This window comes from Anabrus simplex, chromosome 3 (assembly GCF_040414725.1).
Source record: "Anabrus simplex isolate iqAnaSimp1 chromosome 3, ASM4041472v1, whole genome shotgun sequence".
Classification (NCBI taxonomy): Eukaryota; Metazoa; Arthropoda; class Insecta; order Orthoptera; family Tettigoniidae; genus Anabrus; species Anabrus simplex.
Genome location: NC_090267.1, coordinates 132330953 through 132355539, shown reverse-complemented (window position 1 = coordinate 132355539; position 24587 = coordinate 132330953). Strand labels below are relative to the sequence as shown.

The window sequence follows — 24587 nt, the reverse complement described above, 5'->3', positions numbered from 1 at the left end:
GACATTTCAATGAATTATTTCTATTAATTTATTTTATTATTTCATTAAGTTATTTGAGTTATTTCATTTATTCAGATATCATATAATAATATTACAAGAGAAAGAGAAGACAAGGATAAACATGAAAAAACCAGAGTACTAGGACAATCTCCATGTCTTCAAATAGACAGGCTTTCTTCTTGTTGATATGCACTTGTTTGTTCCTTTCCATTACTTACATTGATCAGTTAGGATCCATTTCTCCTTCTGTGCTTGTCCTGTGTTCCTAGTCTTTTACCACTTGCATGCATCTTTGACATGTCTTCTTCCTTTTTCCTGTCTTTATCCAGCCTTCTTCTTATACTACACTCCTCACATCAAGAATGAAGATCTGTCAAGATGGCCCCTCAATGAGTGTTTAGCCTGCCCTCCCGATGAATCTAGGAAGTAAAAAAGAGCTTGTTGGGGGCTGAAAAGAAATGTAATTTGAAGAAACCTATCTATATGAAGATGGTAGTGTATGACGATGTCAAGATTGTCCCTGTCCTTTTGTATTTTCATATCTGACCTTGTCTCTCTTTCTTGCTTTCTCTTCCCATATTGACCTGTCAACGTGTTTATCCTATTATGTACTTCTTTTCATGTTCCTATATATGACTTGACCTATCATTGAGTTAAACCCTCCTGTCTTCAGTTTATTGATAAATTTTGTTCTTGTCTTTCCTACCTTCCCATATAGCCTACCTATTATTATTTATTTTTTAATTTTTTAGCCAACATAGGACTACTTAGTCAGGTTTATGGAGGTTTTTCTTCTTTTTGTCAGCCCAATACTGTTTCATCCTTTCTGAACGTAATTTTCTTTCTGCTTCTGGAATCACTCTTCCTATTCTCTGCTTGTTGATTTTTGTCTGTAGTCTAGTAGTGTTTATCTTTCAACATGCTGAGTGTATTTGTTTTGTATTTTAAATCTTCTATTGTAATATGCAACTCTCTCATGTCTTCTTTAAGTTCTGTAATCTATCTAATATTATTCTTACTCTTACATAATTTTTCTATTATTTTTCTGCTGATTCTATTTTCTGGTGACCATACTAGATGGCCTAAGAATGATATTCATTTCTTTTTCATTGTGCTAGTCACAGTTTCTATTTCTTTATAAACTGCCTCATTGGAAGCTAGCCTCCAGACTTCATTTACTTGATAATTTTTATTTAAACAGGTTATCACTATTCTCCTTTCTAACTTGAGCACTCTAACTATTGCAACTGTGTTTGTTGTTTTGAATAATGTTTCACTTGCATATGTCATTTGTGGCTGGGTGATTGTTTTGTAGTGTTTCAATTTGGTTGCTATTGGGAGACACTTTTTATCATATGTATTCTTGCTAACATGCTGTGCTGTAACCAGTTTTTCCTATTCCATTTTGCCATGCTGGTTTCTTGTTTAGGCTATATCTGATTATTTCACCTAAATATTTAAATTTTTCTACAATTTTTATTTCTTGGTCTCCCAGCTTAGTTTTATTTGCAAACAGAAGCTGCTAGTGTTGTATTTCACTCCTGACCTGCCCGCTGTGCTTACATGTGACTGTCCAGTCAGGATCAAAAACGAAAACACACTGTGTATTCCCAATAATTTTATCTGTTTGACTAACAACGACGACGACGACAACCTGTTACCACTGTGTCTGGCATTGCTCAGTGCTGGCTTGGTATCATTCAACCCAAGGTACAAAACAAAAGTTTCTTTTCCAACCCCTTCAGACAGGTCATTGCCCTCAACTCCACACCTGAGGGTGAATATTCTTATGACCATAACCTGCTGCTGTCTGGTGACAGATAACTGCAGTACAGCCAGATGATGCATACTTCAGTTAGAAATGTAGCTTGTATAATGAGTATACGGAATACTTTGTGGGCATAGGACAATGTAGAATTAAACTCCTACAGTTTCACTGTTGTAACGGTTCAAATCCCGTTACAAGATGATATGTATATTTTATTATTTTACAATTTTATCTGTATCATTATTATTATTATTATTATTATTATTATTATTATTATTATTATTATTATTATTATTATTATTTTATTTGTGATATTATTACTATTATTGTAATTATCACTCTTATTCAATTCAATTTTGCAATGCTTGTCGCTTGCAGGATTATACTTAGATGTATGCATATATACGTATGTTTAGAATAACACTCAAGACATGTACAGTGAGAATTATTATATATCAGATGTTCAATATGACATTGCTATATTGTGCAATACTGCTGACATTTCTGTCAAGTCATCGCCACGCCATGGCTACATCATCGTGAGCATTTGGCTATGCGCTCAGATACTCAGCCGCCCCAGGAGATTTCACCATTACGTGCAACAGTTTGAGGCGTTGTGGGAGTAGGTCATTGTTATTTCTGGAGATTACGTAGGTGTGCCATGTAACTTCTATAAAAGGTGGCTGCATATTGTAGCGTCAGTCATTATTTAAACAGAAGCAGTACAGTGAAGAAGCCAAAATGGATAAGTGAACAGTCATTAGTTAAACGGAAGCTGAACAGTGAAGAAGTCAAATGGATAAGTGAACAGTCATTATTCTACTGGAAGCAGAGACCACAGTTGGTCATTGTGTGAACGAGATGGAGAAGACTCAGTGAGGCATTAGTCTTTGGTCATTGAAAGAGTGAGGCCAAAGTTGGTCGCTCACCTAGTTGAAGATACGGACGGAAAGGCTTACCAAGAAGTCATCGAAGGATACCACTTGCAATGAAGTAATACCATCCAGACTTACAAAGAAGTCATATGATATGGAGAAGAAGCAGTCATATGGATACATCACCAAATTAGGCGTGACATATCTACAGTAAACACCAGATTTAAGGAACACGTCGTAATTACGCTCAAAGTGTTGAAGGTACAGTCAAGTGAAAGAGTGAGGGATATATTTTGTATAAATTGTTAAATGTCCGGTCAAGAAGAATTCAAATTCATGCCTAGTTTCTTTCAGTTGCAATGTCATAATTTCATATTCTCATCTGTTTTATCGCAACAAGACTCACTATTTTTTATATATTATTTAAAGAATATATTTTGTTCTATCAAACAAATTCATAGTTTTATTTCAATGACAGTAAAATATCTTAACCTCAGAATTAATGGGGAAACCGAACGCCAATCTCCTTTTCCCAGAACTTATATGGTATGTTGTCAAAAGTAAGCTTATTACCCCACACCCTAGAGATAGTCAAGATTCTCATTCTATTATTGCTGCACTGAGTCGTAGCAGGCGCCCTTCAAATAACGTATGTGTAAGTAAGCAGGTAAGAAGTAAGTGGGAGTCCAGGGTTTGACGATTGTGTATTTTATTTAATGAATGTTAATTTTCATAATTTCCACTTTAAATGCAGAATTCCAAATTTTTCAATATAAATGCAGTTTTATATGTTTGTAAATTCAGTAAAGGAGTTAGAAAGAAATTATACTGTGAAACCTTCAGAGCTAACTGAAGCAGCAATTTTACTCAGATGTTCAAATAAGATAAAATAGCAATAATTATTTCACTGTAAAGGACATTTGAAACTGCTTTAGCTTAGTGAAGCAGTACGTCCATTTGCTTTGGCCCAGTGCATGCCACTCCAGCATACAAAATTGTCAACTGATTTTTCTTTCCTTTGCATTCATTACTACAAAAAGGGCAAAAAACACACACACACACACACTTTAATCAGCTCTGTGAACTAGCAAGAATGTCATTAGAACAGTTAAAAAAAAAAGTGAATACCTTATCTCTTCCTTAACCCCACGCTTAGCAAGGAATGTCTTCATGCTATTCCATGATGTATCCAAGATCCCCATCAGCCGCAGAACACCTTCCAAGATGTCTCGAATTACATCTGGAGGAGCCCTGAGTGAACGAATCTCTGACAAAGATTCTGATTTAATGTTGCCAACTGCAGCACTTGCTTCTTGGATCAGAGGTTCAATTTCTGACAGTTCCTCGTCAATCTCTTTCTTCCTAAACAAAAGAAACAGGATAAGAGAAGATTAGTTAAACAGTTTATATACTTTAGCTTTAAAGGAAAGAGAGAAAGGAGGATTCAAGTGCAGAACAATATCTCATACAAAAATTAAATACTTACTATAACACTTAAGAAAAGACCCCGTACTTTTCTAACGACTTCACAGAAAATACCCTCTACTACTGTTCCATCTATTTGTGCCAGCAATTATGCTTATTACTTTGGTTATTCTGACTCGTTCACTACAAATAAAGGAGTGCAACAGGGCAGCACTTTGTCACCTCTCCTGTTTGTTATGGTGATGGATGAAGTAATGAAGAGAGTGAAGAATGAATCTAATGAGGACTTCAGTGCATTAATCTTCACAGACAATGTGGTGATTTTGGGAAGGAAAAAGAGAAGAATTTCAACAGAAATTAAACATTTGAAACCAGCCGTTTAAGCAGTTTGGCCTAAAAATCAGCCACACAAAACCAGTAGTGATGCCAGTCAGCAGGCAAGCCCTACAGGTTAACATCCAACTGGACAGCGAGAAACTAGAAAATGTTAACCATTTTCAATATCTTGGTAGTGTTGTAACTAGCGATGCAAAGTCCTCTGCTGAAATTGCTAACAGAGTCCAAAAAGGAGCACAATTTTATCACCAAGTTAGGTCTCTTCGATAGGATAACCAAATACCTTTAAGTACAAAGAGAAACCTTTATCAGGTATATTACGTGCCAATAAATACATAAGCCTCTGAAAGCTGTACGATCAACAGTAGAGATAGTAGCAGACTTCAAGCTGCAGAAATGAAGTTCCTGAGATCAATGGTACAGAAAACAAGAAGAGATGAGATCCATCATAATACACAAGTAAAACAGTTGCTAAGTGAAAATGTAAGAACATCAAGACTCAAATGGTATGGCCATGTAAAAAGGATGGATCAAACGAGAACAGCAAGAAAATGGCTAGAAAAGGAACTGGAAGGCAAAAGACCTTGAGGCAGACCAAGGAAACTGTGGATCTGCCAAGTAAAGCAGAATCTGGAAGGAAGAGGAGTGGAATGGCACCAAGTTGAGAAGGAAGAAATGTACCTGGATAGACAAAGATGGAGAGTGCTCTTGTACTGCACCTGGGTGACTGGAGACGGTTAAAGGATGATGGTGATTTTTATGTTTATTACCTCCAATTAATGATGGTGGTAGTGTTCATTATTGTTTTAGAAGAAGTACAACTCCATAACCATTTCCTCTTAACACTAATCAGAAGAGAACAGCCATGAAGGGCATGAAAATGAATAACTCCCTCATCCCCACAAACCTAATATTGTTGGGGTCAGAAGAGAACAAGAATTGACCAAGGAAGGCTGGACAGGGAAGGGAATAAATGGCACAAATAAGTAGGAACAATAGCATACTCAGTTAAGAGTACAGTGATCACTAGAGCCCAGATTTCCATGCAAATGCACGTTTTTAAATAAGCTGGTTACAGTTCTCAAATTTTGCAAATATTTGCTTTCTGGCTTAACAATTCCAAATAACCATTCTTTTTCCCTGCATGTTTGCATGTTTTGGCCTTTTTAGGAAAAAATTAACGCATAATGTATATTTTGAAGATTTTGGATTTAATAGAGAATATTTGGACGTTTAACATTGCATGATGTGACTTTTCTTCTGACTTAGGTGCATATATAATGTTAACTTGCATGATAATGCCTATTATGAATGCTGGTGTGCAGAATTTGGGACCATTTTTCCATGATATACAATATGTCTATTACTGAGAGAATGTATTCCTGGCATGCTGTGTTACAACCGAAGTTAGTACATACAGTAGAGGTCCTAAAATCCAATTAACCTAGCACTTTCTTATCTGTTGCTCGAGTGAAAATTGACGTAAGCCGGATATCCCCACGTCGATCTCTGTAATTCTTAGGAACAAGGTGTCCCAGTTATACGTTGCTATAAATTGAACCTTAAACTGGGCATTACTAAATGACGGCTCATTTTTTTGTCTATGTTAGAGGAACAAAACAAAACTTGTATCACACTTCTGTGACACCGCGTTAATAAGGAAGCGACTTACAAATGCTGGTTTTGTACTGAATCCTCTTGCGTTGTTATCCTGGAATTTCCTTCCTGGAACTCGCACTCATCACACGTCTTTATTACAGCAACAGGCAATCTTTAGAAGTTATTGAAGACATCATCATCATCTGCAATCATCGCACGGAGAAGTAGCTGCAACAGCTAGAGATAAACTGAACAAAGTGATCCGTTCAAATCCTGACCGAATTCGTCAAGCTCATAAAAGACGTATTGTGGTGAAAATGCAAAGATGTAAAATTTGACCTCACTTCGTCCTAAATGTCTTCATTTATGTATGCTCCTGTCACTTCTTGTGACGTAGAAAGGTCATTTTCAGTGCTTGAGAATGTGCTGACAAACGGATGAGCTTAAATCAAGACAGTATGGAGAAATTATGGTAGTTACTGTACAATGTTTCGAAAAGAACTGAATTTTGATAGTGCATATTTTCCAGTTTATTGTGCATGCTTTCCCATATGATAGTGCATTAATGCATGCATATTTTGAGATTTGATAGTGCATGAAAATCCAGGTTCTAGTGATCACCAATTCATATTCCGAAGTTGAGAGCCTTTGGAGGTTACTCCTTATAGTTCCCTCTTATTATAGGCAGGGTATACCATGAATGTACTCCATGCCCCCACTACAAGGGCATCCAATTTATGAATAAGATATTCCAAGCTCATTCAGCTTTCTGCTTATACAGCAAAAAAGGAGAGAAGTCTCATCTGAAAACTTACTTACTCTAAACGAAATACCACTGCATTGATTTCTATCACCACACTATCATCCTTGGAGAATGCATTTCCTAACTTGAAAGGGTCCACCTGTTAAAAATTTGTATTTTTTTTTTTACCTGGCATTCAAATGAAGGAGCAGTAAGGAAATGGTCATCAATCAGCCATTACAATCAATCTTCACTGATATGCATTTAGGACTGTCACCCAGATGGCAGATTTCCTATCAATTCTTTACCTAGCCTTTTCTTAAATGATTTCAAAGAAATTGGAAATTTATCAAAGATTTCCCCTGATAAATTATTCCATTCCCTAATTCCTCTTACTATACATGAATCATAATCATTCTCCTTTCCCCTTATCCTGCTAGGTTGGGGTATTTATGTCACTTGTCCACCTTCCTCTTTCATTTCACCATTCCCCTTCCATCTTTTTTCCCAGTCGAGGTTTCTTCTTCTTACACTCTCCTTTCTTAAATCGATCACCTTGTTCTAAGTCTCACTCTCACTCTCTTTCCCTCGAACATCATCGCCATAATTTGTTTGGGTGTTTTTTTCTCCTCCATCCTCTTTACATGTCCATACAATCTTAGTTTATTCCTATTTCTCATTTGGGTTTCATGTTCTGACTTCCTTTCTAACATCTTCATTTCCTCACTTTGCCTTTCCTTGTCTTTCCTATCATACTTCCTAGGTATTTCATTTTGCTGCCTTGAATTCTACTCTCCTCCCTAATTGCCAGTGTCCAGGTCTCAGCCGTATAAGTCAATCATCATCATCATCATCATCATCATCATCATCATCATCATCATCATCATCATCATCATCATCATCATCATCATCATCACCATAACAACCACCACCACCACCACCACCACCACCACCATCATCACCATCACGATCATCATCATCATCATCATCTGCAGTTTCCAGCTGTTGGCCGGGTCTGCTTGCGTAAGTCAATATGGGTGCATAATACTGTACATTTTGTACATTATTTCCTTACACTTCTTTGGTAATTCCTTATTTCAGAAAAAAAGTTTTTTAACACTCTGGTAAGAATGCAATTCCCTTGCTAATCTCCATATCCAGCCTTAAATTCTGCATTAATTAATTCCCTAGGTATTTGAAACTGTCAACAATTTCAAGGCTTTGACCACCAATTTTCACAAAGCATTTCCCTTGTCTTTCTCATCTTGATATCACCATGGTTTTGCTTTTCCCAGCACAGATTTTCATACCATACTTTTCAATTTTCTCATTTTCTGTTTGTTCCCCAGAACACAATATCATCTGCAAATAGTAATAACTCCTATTCCCATGTCTCCTATGTCTCCTTTACAGTTTTGACCATAATCAGTAGAAATAAAAGGGGAGACAGTACATTCCCCTGTCTTAGTTCAGTTACATTTCTTAACCATTCTGTCTTTCAACCACAGTCTGTACACAACTGATGCCGTTGTACACTGCTTGCACCATTTCTACAGTTTGTGTACCCAGTCTCTTTTTGACCACGGTTTCCCAAATCTTCACCCTGGGAACACTGTCGTATGCCTTTGTGAAAACTATGACTGTGTTGACCAGATCCTTTCCACATACCTAATTCTTTTCTATTAATGGCCTAATGCTGAAGACTGGGTCCACTGTAGATCTTCTGCTTCTAAATCCGTGCTGTTTCTCTTGCAACTCTCCTTCTACCTTTCTTCTCATTCTCTTGTCTAACATCCTTTCCAGTATTTTTGCCACTTGTGATAAGAGTGTGATTCCTCTAAGTTATCATACAGAATTTTGTCCCCCGTTCTTAAAGATTAGTATTCTAATTCCCTTTCCCCAGTCTTCTGGGTTTCCATATGCACTTTAACAATCTGTACAGCCAGTATAGTCCGACAGGTCTAGCAGCCTTTATCGTTTCCATATTCATTCATCCCTAGTGTCGTCCCCATTTTCATGTTACAGACTGCTAATTCCACCCCTAACATTGTTATATCATCTTCAACTTCTGAGTCATCACACCGTATTTGTACCATCTCCTTTGCACAATTTGTCACATTTAGCAGTTTATCGAAATTCTCCTTCCATCCTTTCTTTATTTCTTCTGGATGTGTTATCAACTCTCCATCTTCCTCTTTCATCAGCTTTGTATGGACTCTTTCTTTCCTAATACGTCATATAATTCCATACAGCATTCTTTTACTGCCAGCTCCATCCATTTCCATTTTTTTGTGTAAATTCTTCCCAACTTTTCTTCTTCTCTTCTTTAACCAATGTCTTTTATTATGATACTTCCCTTTGCTTTCATATTTTTTAAAAATCTTTATTCCATTCTTTCCATGCTTTCTTCTTTGCTTTCACTGCTTTTCCCACTTTCTCATTCCATATCAGGGTTGTATCAGTCTCTCCACTATCTCAACTCTATGATCTCCATATATAGCTGTGATGGACTAGATATTGATCACAATTTACTGATGTTGAAGTCATTTAATTCTTTTTAATTATGTGTTAACTAGTGGTAAGATTTTAATGGTGTAAAACAATTTTAATGAACAAATTAATTATAAGAAGGTTCAATGTATAGACTTAACCTTGAGATATTTGTTCAAATGAGGCTGAAGATGCTCGATATGATGAGCGAAACATGTCCCTGTTAGTATTATATTGTAATAAAATGTCCTTCTAGAGACAATAAACATTTTTATGTATTAAATTAGGTGGAAAATAAAAACAAGAGTTGTAACAACTTATAGACAACGCAAACCTATGGTGTTCCTCACATAGGTGTACTAATCACAGGGACTCATACTATCCTGTGGTGTTCCTTACATAGTGGGTTTTAATCACAGGCAACGCAGACCCATGGTGGCACTCATGTAGTGTTACTAATCATAGGCAATGCCCAGACTCATGGTGTTTCTCACATAACAGTACTAATTACAGGCAACATAAGCCCGTGATGTTCCGCATGTAGTGGTACTAATCACGGGTACTGTAAACCCCATCCTGATTCACACACTGTTGCTACTAACCACAAACCTATTGTGTACCTAACATAGTGGTACTATGTCAAAAACATATCAGATGTAAGGCTTTTCACGCATTTGCTCTATTAACCAGCGTTTCGTCTTAGGTCTGACACTAGACTCATCAGAGTGGGATGTGTCAGACCCTACCCACTGACGCTGGGGTGTATGCAGGTGAACTTATCAGAAGCCCTTATAAGAGGCACAGTCTGATAACTGCATATGGGAGATAAATCTCATGACATTCATGACATGCTTTATTGGTGAAAAATATCTAATTCGCTCCATGAGAATTTAGAATTTTCCATAGTGGTACTACTCGCAAGTAAACGCGACCCATGGTTTTCCCTGCGTGATGGCACTAATTACAAGTAGTCTCATGGTTCCAATTCTTCCCTTGGTCACCCCTTTCAGTTGCCTCTTACGACAGGCAGGAGATACCGTGGGTGTATTCTTCATCTGCGTCCCCCACCCACAAGGGGTTGTGTGTTTGGTCAGCGAGAGCTATTTCATTTCACTCAAGTCCGCTGGCAAGCCGCTTAGGACCTTTCCCCCTGCTACGCCAGCGCAGTAGATATGTGGATGAAAAATAGACGTGGTGGTGCAGAATGCTTAACGAGTCTTTGATAATGCCTATTACGATACTGCTAAATGTATTTTGAGGAATAATCTAATTCTTTCTGGGTGTATGTGTTAAAGCACTATGGCTATGGAGCTAAGCTCTGTATCTGGGAGACAAGCGGGTTTGAATCACACGGTCAGCTGCCCTGAGAACAGTTTTTGGTGGTTTCCCATTTCCATTTCCAGACAAAAGCCAGGACAATTTCTAATCACGGGTCAAAGCTGATTCCTTCCACCTCTTTACCCAATTTCATTCACTTCATCTTCTTCAGTATCAGGAAGGGCATCCAGGCATAAAAGTATGCCCGTCTAATTTCATCTCACCATCCCCTACCCTGTATCAGGAAAAGGACAGACATGCTATTCTCTCATAAAAGTTCTATATAACAACCAAGTGAATAATTCTTTACCTCTTGATGAGCTGGATATTTTCCTTCTCTGTTTGCTCCTTAAGGGACTCCATCTCCACCTTGTGAGTGTTAGCACTGCGCATTGTCTCTGTGATCATCTGAAGAGCAGCATTAGCTTTCCCCTGCTTCTCAGCCAACTGTTCCTCTTGCTGAGCAGCCTCGCATTTCAGCTTAGCCACAATTTCCCGAGCCTCAGTCAGCTTGGCAACACCAGCCTGATAAAAGAAAGAAATATTCACAATTTACATCATTTCCAGCATCTGCTGTACAGTTGGTTAGGCCCTAGTATCCTTATTATTATGCAAGCAATTTAATGTCCTATTAACTCAGACAGGTTTTCTATGACAAAGGGCTAGAAAAGGGCTGGGACTGTGAAGAAAAAGGCCTTGTCCTTAATTAAGGTACAACCCTAGCATTTGTCTGGTGTGAAAATGGGAAATCACAGAAAACCATATTCAGGGCTGCTGGTGGGGCTTGAACTCCATGTCTCCCGAGAGCTGCATAGATAGTCACAGTCTAGTCTCCTGAGTTCAAGGTTGCGGTATCCTATTTTAACACAGTCAGGAGGCATTTGTAAGTGTTTAAATGCAGATGATGATGACAATGATGACAATGATGATGATGATGATGATGATGATGATGGCTGAAGTCAATTCCGGAACCAAAAATAAAATTCTCCAAACTCAACATCCTAACGTTATTTTCAGTTCGTGCTGGATAGCCTCTGGAAAATTGGAGGTTTCCAGAAGGTGAACTAAATCGGGATTCCTCTGCATTAGCAATCACAGTTGTAAATCGGAGCTTGCTCCATTCAATGCTGACTATCTTTGAAAGTCAAATATGGAAAGGCCTTTTGGGAAAACAATTCCACCATCCTGCTCAATAAGAAAGCAGGAAATGGCTACACTGAATTCGACCAAGAAGGCAGGAATGAATCGGAGTGTTTAACAAACACACCAGCATACAACAACAGGATCAATCATTACCAAATCAATTACATTGCAACACATGATATTCATTCTCTACTAAAAACTGGAAAACTCAAGAATTTTATGGACGAATTAGATAAACAGAAATTTTAATAGCAGGGCTCCAGGAGATGAGTAACATAACAGACGAACCATTCAAATGTCAAGGACACAGAATTTACAACAGGAAGCCTCTATAAAAAGTCAAGAAACAAGAATAAATGTAAGGAAAAAAATTTCTATAATTGATTTTCAAGTTGTCTCACCAAGAATTTAACTTTAACCTTAAAAACAACAACAACATTTTACCATCATAAATGCCCATTCCCCTACTAATGGGAAAAAGTTTCTAAGTCCAGGAAAGAAATGGAAAAGTTTGGTACCTCCTTGAACAAACAGTAAACCATGTAAATAAAAACAATGTTAAGATCCTATTCATAGCTTCAGTGCCCAGCTAGGAAGAGAAAAAATGCACCAAGATATTATAGGGAAATGGTCTCCACATAAACATACTGTAATGGTTATAGTATCCGCCATGCCAACTTGCTACGGGCCCGCCTCGTCACCGTGTTCGGCCCACCCCCTTACTTCAGCCGCGCCAATCACGTGCAGCACTTTAGTGCAAGGCCAGCCACTCTCACCTCCGCCCGCGGTCCCGCAGCAGAGGACTACGGAAATGACTGGAAGATTAATCTGGAGTCTTCTACATCGCGAGGTTCCTGGATACATCTAGCATCTGGACTGTTCTGGAAGGCCCAGAGCAGGTATATAAGGAGAGGAGTAACTTGGAGTGAGAGTCAGTCAGAATGAGAGTGCGAGACGGAGTTAGTGAGTAAGACTGAGTGAGAGCGAGATTGAGTTCGCTGGAGCGCAATCAGTGATGGCCTGGGAGAGTGCAGCCTGATGGAGCATCTGCCTGTTGCAGCCGAGGGCTCGTTCCTGTTTCCCTGATGTCGTGTGTGTGTGTGTCCCTTGAGGCTGGCTGCTGGAGGAGAACCTGGAGTTTTCTGGAGCAGCGCGAAGGGAACACTGGGTACCGATGTGTGCGGACTACGAACGGGATTTGACGGATGGAGTGAACGGCGGATGTATCCCGACCTGCGAGACTGACGTGTAGGCTGTGGACCGTGATTATCGGACTAGTGTGTTACAGTGCGGACTGCCGGCGAAGGAGAGAACATGTAGCCGTGCGACGCGGGACCTTGTGTACGAGTGTAAAACTGTGTAGTGTGAGAACAAGAGAGAAACTAAGAGAGAGAGCGCGAACCATGAAAGTGTGTAAGTGTACTTGTGTAACTTGTGGCTCAGCTATCGTCTGTGTGTGTGTAAATCTGTAATTGTAGTGCTTAGTTAATAAATCTTAGGAATAGGACGCTACCAGGTTCTGTACTGATTTATTCATTTATTTACCCCGCCAACATGTAACAATACAAATAGGAATGGCCAAAGACTGTTGAACTCTGCAGAGACCACAACCTCATCTCCAAAAACACATACTTGAAAAGGAGGCCAAACAAACTAAAAACTTGGAAACATCCTGATTGGAGAAAAGGGGAATGGCAGCTGGACCACATATGCAGGGGCAAATCGTTTCACAGAGAAATCTATAACATTAAAGTAATTAAGACGAATAGACACTGGTCCAGACCACTATATAAACAAAATCAAAATTAAATTCACACCTCTAATGAAGAAAAGAAATTCAACGAATTCAACAAAGAGAAAGAGGTAAAAGAACAATCAGTATGTGCATAAGCAAAAACTACTGAGAAAATGGACACCAGAGACTATCTTCTAATAAAACGTTCTACAAGAAAATGGAACTGGTAATAAGCACAATCGCCGGGCTGAGTGGCTCAGACGGTTAAGGCGCTGGCCTTCTAACCCCAACTTGGCAGGTTCGATCCTGGCTCAGTCCGGTGGTATTTGAAGGGGCTCAAATACGACAGCCCCGTGTCGGTAGATTTACCGGCACGTAAAAGAACTCCTGCGGGACTAAATTCCGGCACCTCGGCGACTCCGAAGACCTTAAAAAGTTGTTAGTGGGACGTAAAGCAAATAACATTATTATTATTATTAATAAGCACAATCAGGAAGAAACAAATTTCATTCTTTGAACATCTAATCAGGACACCAGAAAACAGGATCATCAGGAGAATTATTGAACAGTAAGAGCAACATTAAGTGGATTACAGAAATAAAGGAACATATGGGGGAACTACCAAAAAAATAATATATATTATAACCTTCCAATGTATGTCAGGATGAGATTGGTGGTCACATTGGAAGCTTATGTCGAGAAATGATGTCAATGAAATCTTATATCCGGTTATCACACCTCCAGATGAATTAGAAAGCAGTTGATTTGTCTAATTACGTGAACGGCATCGCTGAATTGAGGAAATCAACGGATTGATAACAAGCTCTAAACCCCGCGGTATCTTGGAATGTCGTAGACAGTTAAACATTGTAAAACATAGGGCAGGATTAAGCAAATAATACACATTCTTCAAGTAAAGTTTTCGAAATGCATGAACGGCAGTATATCTGTGACAGAATGTTACTGAGGGCCATGAAATACGTAAATAATAAGTTTATATGAAAGGGCCATACCTTGTACATCTAGTCTCGCACGATCCAACGATCGAGATGAAATAAAGAAACTGTCGATTACTAACCTAAATACGAGACGGCAATTATTAAATAAGTTCCTTTGCTAGTACAGCTGATTCGTACGAGATCGTCTTACATTATGTGTCAAATGTTTCATATTGTCAAGAGCATATGGGAGCTAGAAGCTGAGAAGAATTCCGAAAAGCAAACCGTCTGCAATTATTATGTTGTAGTAGAATCTGTTTTGTCTCTGAAGAAGTTATCATTCTCAAACTGCATCTCAGTAAGAACGGAAGCAAGAATTCATAGAGAAAGGATTGTATTGAAGGAAATATAAGAGAGATATTGGCATATTATAAATATATAATATTGTAAAACAAGATATCTTGTTATTGAATGAAAAAGGCAAGTGTATCATTTAAACTGTAAGAATTGTATTAAGGTGTATATCCTTGTTCTAATTGATATCTCTGAGTTTCAGGTAAAATGGAACCGTCAGCAGTTAATCATTCAGTCGTAATGAGTGCACGAATCAACATGAACAACTAAAATAGAGGGACACTCAAAGGATCTGATCAGAAATGTGATGGACAATACTTGACAATGTTATTGAGTGAGAGCTGAACTCGGAAGGTGACACCGTCGTGGAGCAACAACCTAGGATGAGTACTTGAATGTCTTATACATATTCCGCCACGTAATTGCTTATTGTAGTTGTAGAGTAGTATTTATTTTAATGTCGATTTGACATGAACAAATTTAACTTGAAAGCGACCGTTATTTGTTGGACATTGCGTTGTAATACTTATGTTCGTTACGTCTAGTGCGGTGAGCCAGACTACATTGTGATAATATGCGATGGTTGTGTAAGATTTCTTTAATGTTTGCTAGCAAGGTTTTGCGGAATGATTTTCGACATGGAGGTTATTGGTACCGTAATGATGTTATGGTATTGAACGCTAATTTAACTTGGAGCTCAGAATACCTCGGAGGAGCTCGGTATTTTGCGATGTGCGATTCTGTGGTCTTCAAAATGTTATGTGCTTGTGTGGAAATACAGTGTTTTGATAATAGAAGTGTGATACTATTGTGGTGATATGATGTTAATGCGGCAACGTATTTAGTAATTTTCGTAATTGCCTGAATAGATTGTTCTTTAGTATTGTGAATTCGCCGTGCATGACGAGTTATGCGATGTTGTAAGGTGATAATTATGGTAGGATCTTTGAAAGTATTTCGTGGATAAAGAGATGTGATGATTATAGACGTGTCATTAGGATTGCGAATTTTATGATGATGTTATGTGAAGGTCCTGATGATGGTATTGACGGTAGGAATTATGTTGGTCATGCGTGAATTTTGATATTGTCATGATGAATAATTTATTTAGGTACGAGGCCGTATTTTAGAATAATGTTATAGGATGTTGCACTCACGAACACTAGTAGATGGTCATCACATTTATCCTATTTAAATACAAGATTGACCAGAGCACGATATTAAAGGGATGTTTAGGATCTTTGCAAGATAATCGGAAAACGTAACGATATTGAGGTCATGTCGTGAAGGAAATATGATCTTCTATGGTAAGTAAATCATTTCTTTGCTAGTTGGATTTTGTAGATCATTTGAGTTGACGCCTAGTGCTAATGTAGTATTCCAGGTCAAACGTCGCAGTGGTATCCGGAGGCGCAGAATCAACGTAGTTAGACAAGGTTATCGTAGACGTTGCAATGTCACTTGATGTTTTTTTATCTAGGTGCAGTCACCGACGAATGTACGGGAGGATCGAGTCTGTCTTGTAAAGCATGATTTTGATGGATGTCATATTATGTTACGATCCTGTCTTTTCAAACATTTCAATTGCATTTATGGTGATTTTATGAAGTTAGAATAACGGTAATTTTCAAGTTGCTAGATAGACCGATACTGACATATAGTGCGATGATTTTTTAAAGGAGAAATGACGGAATATTATGAGATATTTGGGTAGGAAATAACATTCTGAAGTGGACGATTCTATAATTCCCAGTGATTTATTTTTGAAAAATGCGAGATTGATAACTGATCTTTCCATGTAAGCCTTCAGCAGAGGGGCACTTTGTCTCTTTTGTTTCGATTGACGATGTTGTATTTATTTGTAACAAGAGCTTGAAGTTAGGTATTTATTTTCAATTTAACATAATATTTTCCTTTTATATCCGTTAGTGTTGCCAATAATTTGTTTTTAATGTAGTTGATGCATTTAAAGTTATTTTAAAGTCATTAAACGGGAGATCCTTCCATAAAATAAAACATTTTACGGAGTTATCATTTAAAGTAGCGTAGGAACACTAGGTTAGTTATTTAATTTAGGATAAGATTAAATGTTGGTCAATGTATCTCGTCGAATATGCCAATATCCTCGGTCTCTTAATACTCTATTGAGGAATATTCACGTAATTTAGGCAGAAATGATGATTACATTCCACGTTAAAAGCCACGATGATAACAGTCCACTTATTTAACCTGTGTCCCAACTCGTCGGACTTGCACGTCCCTTGAGTGGAGCCTTCATGGATCTCCGACTGCATTGCTTCGCCGCGGCTTAACCCAACACTGAGATACAAAATTAAAATTTACAACATGGTCACAGGGACTGCTGTCAGGGCACATATAGGATATAATTTTACTTGACACCCAACTGTGGGGCCAGAGTTGAATTATTTTATTACCGAACGACTAGACTCGAATTACTTATCGCGTGGCAGTGGACTTAAAGAAAGGAAAACTCGAAAAGACATTGGTAATCAGAGAACATTGAATCTACAACATTGTTGGTGAAGAATGTTTGAAATATTTATTTAATCATATATGTTATGAGTAATATTGGAAGGATTTGACCGTTAATCAGTACTACGATTTTACTTAGTTTTATTTTATGACATTATGGAAGGATTTTCCGTAAAGTTTCAGCTCTTGTTAATCGGGATAATGAATCATTTAACTCGGATAGAGCGATAGGTTGTTCCGTGTCACTTATTGTAGGATGTCCGTCATATTTCGGGTCAGATCCGGAGAGACCCATACGTTCATTTATTGAATTTAATTCGTGAGGTGCTAGGCAGGTATAGGTGTTGTGGAAACACTAGACAAAGACTGTAGAGTGAGATTGAGAGTGATATATTATCAATAAGGAACGATATAGGAAATTACGATGGCGTCTCTTGCTCAAGTAAAACTGTTATTGGAGGAGCTCGCTGGAAAAATGAATAAAATGCAGGAATCGCAAGAGAGTACAGAAAAGAGAATTCAAGAAGTACGAGAAGCACAAGAAAATACAGAAAAGAAAATTCAGGAAGCACAAGAAAGTACTGAGAAAAGGATTCAAGAAGTACGAGAATCGCAAGAGAACACTGAGAAAAAGATTCAGGAGGCACAAGAAAATACCGAGAAGAAAATACAGGAATCACAGAGGACTACTAGAGCAGAAATTCACGAATCACACGAAAAAATGCAAGGAACTTTCGACAGAATCACCGATATGGTGCAAGAAAATATGAAGGTGATGCAAGAAGAGATTGTATCGTTAGGATCGAAAGTCGCTGAAGTACAAGGAGAAGTATTAAATTTAAAAGAAGAAGTGAATGCAGCGATGAACGAGAATAAGAGGAATTTTCAAGAAAAATTCGAAGAATTGAAGGATGATTTTAAGTCAAGCATCCAAGAGTTGCGAGTTCAAGTCGACCATGATCTTAAAGAGCTCAAAGAAGAGGTAGATGTGATGCAGGAGAAGATAAAAGAGACTGATAATGGTTGGGATGAAAAACTCAAGAAGGTATCGGATGAAGTCATTATCACCAATGAGAATATACGGAAAGAGATAACCCAAGCAAGAGAGCAGATCAATGACAGGTTCAATTTGATAACGGAAGAAACTGAAGAGAATAAAACTTTGATGAACCAACAAATAAAAGGATTAAAAGACGATTTAAATGCTATTCAAAAGGACGTACAGAACCTAAGAATTGAAAACGAAACAAATAGGAATTTGGTATCATCGTTGAACGACCGACAGACGATAATTGAGGATGGAAGGAAGACTGAAGTAAACAGTCAATTTGAGATACCACAGCTTTGCGTTGATATTAATGACAACGGGACAGTTCAAACAGGAAGTGGAACCCAGATTGTTAACATTATACGCACTTATGAAGATAGGCCTAAGAAATTTAACGGAAATATAGGATCCAGTATGACTCCTCGTGGTTTTCTAAGAGAGATTGAGGAATATTTTAGGGAAGCAAAGGTATCTGCAGAGCGTCAGTTAAAGGCAGTGGAGAAACACCTAGAGGGTGCACCACTCATTTGGTTTAAAGCTTTTCGCTACGTTTTTGAGGATTATGCAGGCTTTAAACAGGCTTTCTTGGACAGATTCTGGGGGATCGACGTTCAGCAAGGAATCAGACTCGATCTATACTCAAAGAAATATTCTTTAACGGGACCGAGTAGGTTTGCCGAATACTTTACGATGCAATTTCATCGACTGAAGGAGCTTGATTCTCCACCTACAGAAACAGAAATGGTACGAGCAATAATCAAACAGTTCCCTGCGGATATACAGAGATTATTGACGGCGGCAAACATTCAATCAGCCGTGCAAGCGGAGTCGATACTTCGGCAAATTGACAGCACGTCAACACATACTAGTAGCCGCATAGTAAGACACGTCGATCCGACGGTAAATGTGGTAACACCAGCAGGAGATGAAGGTGTAGAAAGAAACCAGGGATACAATAGTCACGGTCAAGGAGATAGACCTAGGACGAATGAAGGCTACAGAAGAGTGAAACATAGGGATGAGAAGAGTGACAAGACACGCCAGAAGTGGGCACCGTCTCGAAACGAAGAGCGGAGATATCCTAGGTATTACAGAAATACAAGGTGGAGTCGAAACAGAGATAAATGGCCGTACCGCAGAGATAGGTATCGAGAAAATTCAAGACAATCAGATATTCGACAAGACGAGGAGATAAACAAGGAAAGAGAAAGGTACCTTGGCGAATTAAGAAAGCAGCAGGAGTGCAAGCAATGGGAACGAGCGATATTAAATCAAGATATGAACGCTGATTGCGTGGGCGCGACTAGTCTGTTGTATCAGCAAGAACAAAGAAAAGAAGGTACTGATAAAACGTTAAATCCCGCAGCCACACCATTTGACAAGAATAATCAAGGCAATGACGGGGTGAAAAAAAAAACTTCGTTTTGGAATCAGTAACAAATAATAGAATTAGTAAGTTAAATCCAAATTATAGGCAGCACGAATGGGTCATAGCAGGAATCGAGTCGTGGGAATTTGAACCCGAGGAATTGTTGCACGAAGACGGTTTACCTAAAGCAATGAAATTAAAGAGAGGACTGCCCGTAATTTACGTCACAATATTGGGTATTCGAGTATTGTCATTATTGGATACTGGAGCAAGTATAAGTATCATCTCCAAACTACTATTCTCAGAGTTGCAAGACAAAGCACACTTGCCTGTAATTCCGATTGCCAACATGAAAATCAAGGGCATAATTCCAGACAAGGTCACGAAATGCAAGATACAAACTTATTTGCCAATAGAAATCGGAGGAAATTTAATGGAACATCCATTTGTAGTCATGGACAAAATCCAATATAACTTAATTATTGGATCAGATTTTATCAGAGAAAACAACATAGTAATTGATTTAAAGAAAGAAGAAATAAGGATCAGATGTGACGGTGAAAGAGGACAGGACATTACAGCTAGAATAGAAAACAAGGAAACGAGTGAGCTACAGAAAACCATGAACATTTCAATAAATGAAGCTGCACATGTTGCCGAGAAGATAATGGAAAGATACGACACAGAAGATGCTGTATGTGGACAGACAATCGACAGTGGAATAGGAGGAAATCCTGAACAGCAAGGGATAATTGAGAATCTGCTGAAAAGGTATAGCAATGCTTTTAAAAGCCAGCCTGGAGCAATAAAGAACTTTGAGTACAAGTTATTAGTGAAAGATTGGAGGCCGTTTAAGATTAAACCGTACCCTATACCAGATAAATTCATGCCCGAGGCTAGGAAGGTAATACAGGAGATGATGGATAATGGTATAATATCTAAAGCACATACACCATTCGTTAGCCCTCTGGTAGTGGTAAGAAAAAGCAACGGATCAATTCGCGTGTGCATTGATGCGAGACAGGTCAACTCCAAATTAATTCCAGAGTATGATAAAGCCCCAGTAATAAAGGAGATAATAAGAGGATTTCGGAACAAGAGATTTTTCACGATATTAGATTTGACTTCCTCATACTTCCACATAGTCTTGGAGAGTAAATCCAAGCTATTTACTGGTTTCATGTTTGATAATCAAACGTATATCTTTGAAAGACTCCCATTCGGCATTTCTAATTCTGCGGCTGCATTGGTACGAGCTCTAGACAGGAACTTGAAACCGGAAGTAAAAGAATTTATAACCATTTATGTTGATGACATCGTACTGGCGACAGCAACTTTCGAGGAGCATGTAGTCAAGTTGGAACAGCTGCTAAGAAATTTAGATGAGGCTGGATTCAAAATCAATCGATCCAAGTCAAAGTTCTGCCAATCTGAAATCTTGTTTGTTGGACATGTAATTGATGGAACTGGAATAAGACCAAACCCAGTCAAGATACAGGCCATATGTAACTTTCCGAAGCCCAGAAGGATTAAACATATCCGACAGTTCTTGGGAATGACGAGATTTTTCGCTAGCCACTGTCCAAGGTATACAGAGATATTAGCTCCCCTACAAGATTTATTGAAGACCAATAATCGTTGGCGGTGGAATGAGAGTCATGATCGAGCTTTTGTTAACGCGAAGGAATTACTAGCTAACAGTATAAAACTCGGATATCCGGACTTCGATCGTGAGTTTATCATTCAATCTGATGCCTCAGCAGTTGGAGTTGGAGCTGTATTGTATCAGGAGAGTAATGGGGAGAATAATATAAACTATTTGGCCTTCGTTAGTAGGAAATTAAGAAACCATGAGCTTAATTATACGACCACTGAGCTTGAGATGTTGGCCATTGTTTACGCATTACAACAGTGGAGGAAAATAGTGTATGGGTATCCGGTAGTTGTTAGGACGGACCATAAAGCACTAACGTTTGTGTTAAAAACCACATTATCCAGCGAGAGAGTATCACGATGGGCACTTTATGCGCAACAATTTAATTTAAGAATTGAGTTCTGTCCAGGTAAAAGTAATGTGTTGGCAGACAGTCTAAGCCGAAATCCAACAGAAGAGCCTCTGGAGGTCAATGTTATTGAAATAACTCAAGAGGATGAAGAATGCTTGGAAAGCTTAAAACGATTGCCGGAGTTGCAACTTGAAGATTCATCTCTGAAAGAGATTATTGAATATTGTCTAAGAAGATCAGCTGATGATGGACCCGAAGATCAAATAAATGATTATGTGCTGACGAATAACATCTTGTATAAGTACATAGACAAAGATCGGAAGAAATTAAGAGTGGTGGTGCCACGCAAATTAAGATGTAAACTCATATGGTACATCCATAGAATGATTGGTCATGGTGGTCTAGATAAATTAGCGGCTACAATAGGAGAGACTTTCACATGGACTGGATTCCGGAGAACCATAGGGAGAATAGTAAAAACCTGTGATATATGCCAGAGGGTGAAATATAACTCCATATTATTGTATCAACCACCGATAGCTGTAATACCAGACCGACCTAGGGAAGTATATGCCATGGATTTGTATGGGAGTTTACCCGTAGGTAAACGTGGAAACCGTTTTGTATTGGTAGTCCTCGATGTGATGTCAAAATTTGTATCACTTCAGCCCATTAGGAAGGCCAACTCTAAATCCATAATTAGGAGTTTAGAAAGAGTAACGATACCAAAGATGGGTAAACCAAAATGCATACTAACGGACCATGGAACACAGTTTACGTCAAACGAATTTGCGGAAGCTTTAAGGAAAATGAACATTCAACACCGATTTAGTTCAATAAGGCACCCTGAATCCAATGCAGCTGAGAGGGTCATGAAGGAAATTGCGAAGTATTGTAGGATTTTCTGCCATGAACGTCATTGGACATGGACTTCTTGTTTACCGACAATAGCCGATTGTATAAATTTTACTTGGCACGAGTCTATCGGCAATATTCCAAGCGTTCTTCATATGAATGAGCAACCAAGACGTCCCTGGAACGAGATCATTGCTAGGCCAGTCGAGGAAAGTCCTAGCGTTGAAGAGAACATAAAGCAAGCTCAGGCGTGTATGAAAAGGCAGGCCGAAAAACGTCTCAAGAAGTTAAGGCATAAGAAATTTAGAGAACCTTTGGAGGTTGGAACCTATGTTCTTGTAAGAAAACCAGCCGTATCTTGTCCTACGAAAAAATTCTATTCCAAGTTTGCACATTTGTATATCGGGCCGTTCAAGGTTATTGAAGTGCTGGGCAATAACGCATATAAAATACAGAGTTTGGAGTCCAACAACATTGCTATTTTCAATGCTTCAAGTCTTAAGCAGTACAGTTTTCCGATCGTTGAAGAGGAGGAGGTTAATATCATCGTGGAAGACGAAAGAAACGGAGATGCTTGGGATGTTTATTCGCTGACCGACGGATCAGATGACGAATGATGAAGTTCAGACAGGATTGGAAGACAGGATATGGTATAACGGTATCCCAAGACCAGAGTTATTTTCGTTCATTTCAGACGTGATAAAAGAAGATTTCATTGAAGAAGATAATTATGATAAGATCTGGCATGAATATGAAATTTCTCCTTTCATACGAAATTTCATTTTTGAGTAGAGGAGGAATATAACCTTCCAATGTATGTCAGGATGAGATTGGTGGTCACATTGGAAGCTTATGTCGAGAAATGATGTCAATGAAATCTTATATCCGGTTATCACACCTCCAGATGAATTAGAAAGCAGTTGATTTGTCTAATTACGTGAACGGCATCGCTGAATTGAGGAAATCAACGGATTGATAACAAGCTCTAAACCCCGCGGTATCTTGGAATGTCGTAGACAGTTAAACATTGTAAAACATAGGGCAGGATTAAGCAAATAATACACATTCTTCAAGTAAAGTTTTCGAAATGCATGAACGGCAGTATATCTGTGACAGAATGTTACTGAGGGCCATGAAATACGTAAATAATAAGTTTATATGAAAGGGCCATACCTTGTACATCTAGTCTCGCACGATCCAACGATCGAGATGAAATAAAGAAACTGTCGATTACTAACCTAAATACGAGACGGCAATTATTAAATAAGTTCCTTTGCTAGTACAGCTGATTCGTACGAGATCGTCTTACATTATGTGTCAAATGTTTCATATTGTCAAGAGCATATGGGAGCTAGAAGCTGAGAAGAATTCCGAAAAGCAAACCGTCTGCAATTATTATGTTGTAGTAGAATCTGTTTTGTCTCTGAAGAAGTTATCATTCTCAAACTGCATCTCAGTAAGAACGGAAGCAAGAATTCATAGAGAAAGGATTGTATTGAAGGAAATATAAGAGAGATATTGGCATATTATAAATATATAATATTGTAAAACAAGATATCTTGTTATTGAATGAAAAAGGCAAGTGTATCATTTAAACTGTAAGAATTGTATTAAGGTGTATATCCTTGTTCTAATTGATATCTCTGAGTTTCAGGTAAAATGGAACCGTCAGCAGTTAATCATTCAGTCGTAATGAGTGCACGAATCAACATGAACAACTAAAATAGAGGGACACTCAAAGGATCTGATCAGAAATGTGATGGACAATACTTGACAATGTTATTGAGTGAGAGCTGAACTCGGAAGGTGACACCGTCGTGGAGCAACAACCTAGGATGAGTACTTGAATGTCTTATACATATTCCGCCACGTAATTGCTTATTGTAGTTGTAGAGTAGTATTTATTTTAATGTCGATTTGACATGAACAAATTTAACTTGAAAGCGACCGTTATTTGTTGGACATTGCGTTGTAATACTTATGTTCGTTACGTCTAGTGCGGTGAGCCAGACTACATTGTGATAATATGCGATGGTTGTGTAAGATTTCTTTAATGTTTGCTAGCAAGGTTTTGCGGAATGATTTTCGACATGG

The 24587-nt window shown here is 38.3% G+C and overlaps 1 protein-coding gene across 1 annotated transcript in view; it reads right to left on the bottom strand.

Annotated features, from left to right (window-relative positions):
* Positions 1-24587, bottom strand: part of btv (beethoven) — a 594436-nt gene that overhangs the window by 115608 nt on the left and 454241 nt on the right. Inside the window, exons 53-54 of the mRNA XM_068226811.1 lie at positions 10863-11077; positions 3772-4005 (exon numbers count right to left, since the gene is read on the bottom strand). Of these exons, the coding sequence (XP_068082912.1) occupies positions 3772-4005; positions 10863-11077 (449 nt within the window). The remainder of the gene's footprint in view (positions 1-3771; positions 4006-10862; positions 11078-24587) is intronic.